The sequence below is a fragment of the Fukomys damarensis genome, unplaced genomic scaffold, assembly GCF_012274545.1.
Source record: "Fukomys damarensis isolate Sample0158 unplaced genomic scaffold, DMR_v1.0_HiC HiC_scaffold_18, whole genome shotgun sequence".
Classification (NCBI taxonomy): Eukaryota; Metazoa; Chordata; class Mammalia; order Rodentia; family Bathyergidae; genus Fukomys; species Fukomys damarensis.
In genome coordinates, this window is record NW_022900930.1 from 43,519,394 (window position 1) to 43,523,939 (window position 4,546).

The 4,546-nt window shown below is 54.9% G+C and overlaps 1 protein-coding gene across 3 annotated transcripts in view; it reads right to left on the reverse strand.

Annotated features, from left to right (window-relative positions):
• Positions 1-684: 684 nt before the first annotated feature.
• The window catches only part of Pebp4 (phosphatidylethanolamine binding protein 4), a 232,911-nt gene continuing 229,049 nt past the window's right edge, over positions 685-4,546 (reverse strand). For all 3 annotated transcript variants that reach the window (XM_010624018.3, XM_010624008.3, XM_010624026.3), the window contains one exon: positions 685-945. In XM_010624018.3, coding sequence (XP_010622320.1) covers positions 818-945 — 128 coding nt within the window. In that variant the 3' untranslated portion in view covers positions 685-817. The remainder of the gene's footprint in view (positions 946-4,546) is intronic.

A 4,546-nucleotide genomic window follows, 5' to 3' on the forward strand; every position in this document is an offset into this window, starting at 1 on the left:
CTGTGCCCATCTGATACCCGGCCCCCAACTCCACAAAGCTGGCACATCACTTGGCCTGTTCACCTCTGGATTCCCAGGCCTTGCACAGGACAGGCGTCTGCAACGTTTGTTCAGGGAATGCTGTTGAGTGTTGGAGCTGGAAGTGTCCATGGAGATAAAGCAGTGTCCCCTACCGCTCCTTCCCGCCTCATTGTCACTGCCGAGGAGGCGGAGCTTCAGAGAGGAGGGGCACTTTGCTTGAGGCTCAGTTCAGGCCTAGGGATCCACATCTCCTATCCGCCCATCCCTCAGCCCCACCCCAAGCCCTAGCTAAATGTTGGCTGATTTTCCCCTGTTGCTTCTTTTTCTTTCTTCTTTCTTTTCTTTTCTTTGTTTCTTCCTTCTTTCCTTCCTTCCTTCTTTCTCTTTCTTTTCTTCTTCCTTCCTTTCTCCCCCCCTCCCATTTTTCACTACTGCAGATTAAACCCAGAGTTTTCCCACTGAGTTATATCCCTAGCCTTTTTATTTTATTTTGAAACTGGGTCTCGCTAAGTTGCCCAGGCTGGGCTTGAGAACTTGCAGTTCTGCCTCAGCTGAGTGCCTGGATTACAGCTACATACCACCATGCCCACCTCCGTTTGTTGATTTTCCAAAGAAGACAGGTCAGGAAGCAAAACAACAAGCACTGGATGACCTCTTATTTTTATTTTGAAAAATTTGGATGAGACGGAGTCCATACTCAGAGAGGGTCTTGTCCCAGGATTGTTGTGGACCCACACCTGGTAGGTGAAGCCTGCGGCCCAGCAGGCAGCGAAGTCTGTTCGGGTTTGTCCTTGGCCTAGCGGCCACTTTCCCCAGAAGCCTGGAACACTGCTGAGTCCTGGTAGTTCTGCGTCATGAACTGGGTACTTGCTTCAGGCTCGTTCAGGTGGAAGCGGTACAAAAATCTGTCCATTTCCCAAGAGCCTGGAAGGACAGACAGGCGGCAGGGAGGCAGTCAGAGAGGACCTGAGAGCTGTAGGGGCCTAACGGCAAGAGGCCGGTTCTGACGACCTTGGTCCCCTCTGGCTGTGAGGGCACAGTGCCTGGACGGCCTCTGGCTGCAGCGGAGCCCCCGAGAAGGGACACCACAGTTGCCTACTTGCCAGGACCATGGGGACTAAGCCCAGCCGGAGTCAAGACCACCTTGTGTATCCTTCCCGGGGCCCTGTACTGAACATGCCGCTATCTTCTTGTCCTATGCAGAACGGAAACGCCAAGCGAGCGGGCAGTTCCCAGCCCCTCCGGGCTGAGCCTGGTAGATGAACCTACGCTATTCTCATGATCTTCTCCCCTGAAGCCTGGCCACCACCCGCAGCAGGGCTCCTTCCCTGAGGTGGAGGTAGACGGGCTACGCTTGGATCCTGGAGGAGGAGTAAGGGTGGGAGACACACGCCCAGGCTGGGACCTGGAGAAGTCCAGCTGGTACTCAGGTTTGGAGGGGGCCCTCCTCAGGGGGCAGCACGACAGGGGACACATCTTCTGGCGAGTGTGAACAGGCCTCATGGCAGGGCAAGGAGGGCACTGCCCTGGGTACTGGCGAGAGGCTGAGGGAAGTGGTCAGAGGCAAATTCCCACACTCCCCTTTCTCAAACTCTGAGCCTCAGGCACCCTAGGTGGGTGGTTGCCAGGAAAACACAGGAAGCCCAGATAAGTCTGGATCTCACATGAACAGCAAATAATTTGTCGTGTGTGTCCATCTACTGCACGGGGCATACTTAACACTGAATTATTTTGCATTGTTTATCCAGAATTTAAATTGAACAGGAATTAAAAGGCATCCTGCAATTTGTGTTTTTTGGTGTTCTCTCATTTTGGGGGCTAAATCTGCAACCCTTCCCTGGAAGGGTGCCCTTTCCTGGAGCACAGCTGGGCAGTGGCTGATGTGCCATGGGCTGTGACAGTCACCTTTCATACCCAGACAGAAGAGGTGAGAGCCGGCTGTCGGCGGTTCTTCGTAGACAGTCCCTGGGAGGCACAGATCACCCATCCACCACCCTCTTCATAACACCAGAGAGCAAGTCCACCCAAGGGCTTTTCTCCATTTCCCTCCACTCCCAGGGCCACTGGTGTTTCAACGATATTCTTGAGGACGGGGCAATTTTAAATTTTACCCCCATCCAATGATAATAATAACAAGGGTGATGATACAAAGAAAGAATAATGCCAGCAACACATAGCTCTGTAGTGCTCCTGTGTGTCACTTGTGTCATGAACGATAATTCACTCAATTCTCACAACAGTCCTACTGCTGAGAACTGTGATTACCCCTGGCTGACAGACTAGAGGCTGGGTCCAGGATGGGGTACAGGGGAGGAAGCTTCCAGGGCAGTTGTCCCCAAACATTTTGGCACCAGGGACCAGTTTCCAGGAAGACACCTGGGGTGACTCACAGGAGCCCACAACCTGGACCCCTCGCATGCACATGTGCTGTTCGCAGTAGGATTCCTACTCCTGTGAGAAGTGAATGCCTGGTGGACAGGAGGTGGTAATCCAGGGACGTGGAGGGGCTTTGCTCACTGGCCCAGCGCTCACTTCCTCCTGTGTGGCTTGCTTCCTGTCAGGCCGTGGAGTGGTACCAAACCAACCTGGGGGTTGGGGGGCCCTGTATCCCTGCCCTCCCCTAGGACAGGGACACAGCAAGTCCTTTCCAGCTTCCCTCCATCCTGTCTGCCTCAGCAATGGAATGCTTGGCCTACCTCAAGGGGTGAAAAGTGAGGGTCTGCAGGGCGTCTTGGGGAAGGGTGGCAAAGGTGCCGAGAACTACCCTGCTGGCTGGGTACTGAATGCACTAGGCATTCCCACGTCGTGTCACGCCAGTGCCCTTTTACAGGCACTGTTTCTGGCTGGAGGCTCTGCACTCTGGGGCTGGGTTGGCTAGAAGGGAATTCTGGTTATCAGGACCCTGGAAAAATGTGTGTGTGCCCATGTGTGCACGCCAGGGAAAAGGCTCAAGCGTGAATTGGTGGGTGGCAGGCACGAGGAGACAGAGGGGCCTCCCCCACTCAATAGGGCAGGAAGGAACCTGGGTGGTAAGGAAGGAATTGAAACCCATCACGAGATCAGGGCAAGCTAGTGAAAGAAATCCCCTCGCTCCCCTCTCTCAGCAGAACTGTCCTCCCTAGGCTCGGACACCACCTCCTGCATGAGCTCAGAGTGTCCTGAGGTCTTATGCTCCTTCCCAGCTCCCCTGCTGACAACTCTGGTCCTTGGGCTGCTCTGGCAGCTGTTCCCCACGCCCAGGCCCTGTGCTGGCCTCCTCCCTTGGCTTGCCAGGACTCCTCACCATCCCCCAATTTCCTGCCTCAGAGGGTGAGAGGAACTGACCCTGAGCAAGTTCTAGAAGGGAGAGGGTTGAGTCAGGCCCGCAGGGGTGTGTGGGGAGAGATGGGCGCTGTGGCTTCCGTGGTCACTGCTCAGAGGAAAGCCCCTTCCTGTATGGCAGGGCTCTGTCCCTGAGTGCCAGGAGGCTGCTACCATGCAGGAAGAGGGCAGGGCTGCTTCTGCGGGGGCTACTGCCCTGGAAGCCAGGCTGGGTTGGGGCTGGCTGGGGTGGTGAGCATGTGGTGTCTGTCTCCCAAGCTGCCCAGAGATGACAGACAATGCAGGGGCCGGGGCTCCTCAGGGCAGACCTGGCACACAGGATGTGTGGGTCCATCCCTGCACAACCCAAGGGGTGACAGTCCCATCTTGCTGAGGCAGCCCCACCTAGAGGCCATCTGTCCCTCACTTGCAGGTCACTGCTGATGTCAGCCAAGAGCTGTGGTTGTTAAAGATGTTGGAGCAGGAGGAGGCCGAGGGGAGAGTTAGAACATCTTACCCAAAGCCTGGCAGGTTTCTAAGCTACTGCTTGTGCCTGAGCTGTTACACACAGGGGACATCCCTGTGGAGGAGAGGGGAGTTTGTTCTCTGGGCTTGAGTCCCAGGGACTGCCACAGCTGGAAGGTTTGCACCTGGCTCCGGGCCAGGTCTTGACAGTTACTTTCTCCACCCCCAGGTCCTGAATCTGTGGAGCTGGCTTTGCATGTTGGGAGTGACTTGTCCTGTGATCCTGACCAGCTCCTCTGAGGCTTTTAGGGCTAAGCCAGCCTCCAAGAGACTGAGAAATGGTACCTTCTCCCACTGTGGCCCCCTACCCTTACAGCACTTGGGAGGAGAGGAGGGGTGGACAGCTTCTGGGCTAGAATATGTTCTAGAATATGTGCTCTGAGCCTCAGACTCTGGAGCAAAGCCCTTCTATGGAACAGCGAAGCTGCCTCCTGTGGCTTCTTCCAAGTGTTTGTGTGGTGGTGGGGGCGCTGGCTATTGCTTTATCCACCCTCACTCCTGTCTTCTATGAGTTTTTATTTTTCTTTTTGTTACTGGGGATCAAACTCGAGACCTAGCGCTTCAGAGGCACGTGCAGTGCCACTGAGCTAAATCCCCAGCCCTGAGTTTCTTTTCTTTTCTTTGTCTCTTCTCACCCTCCCACCCATTTTGAGACTCACTATGTAGTTCAAGCTGGTCTTTTTTTTTTTTTTTTTTTTTT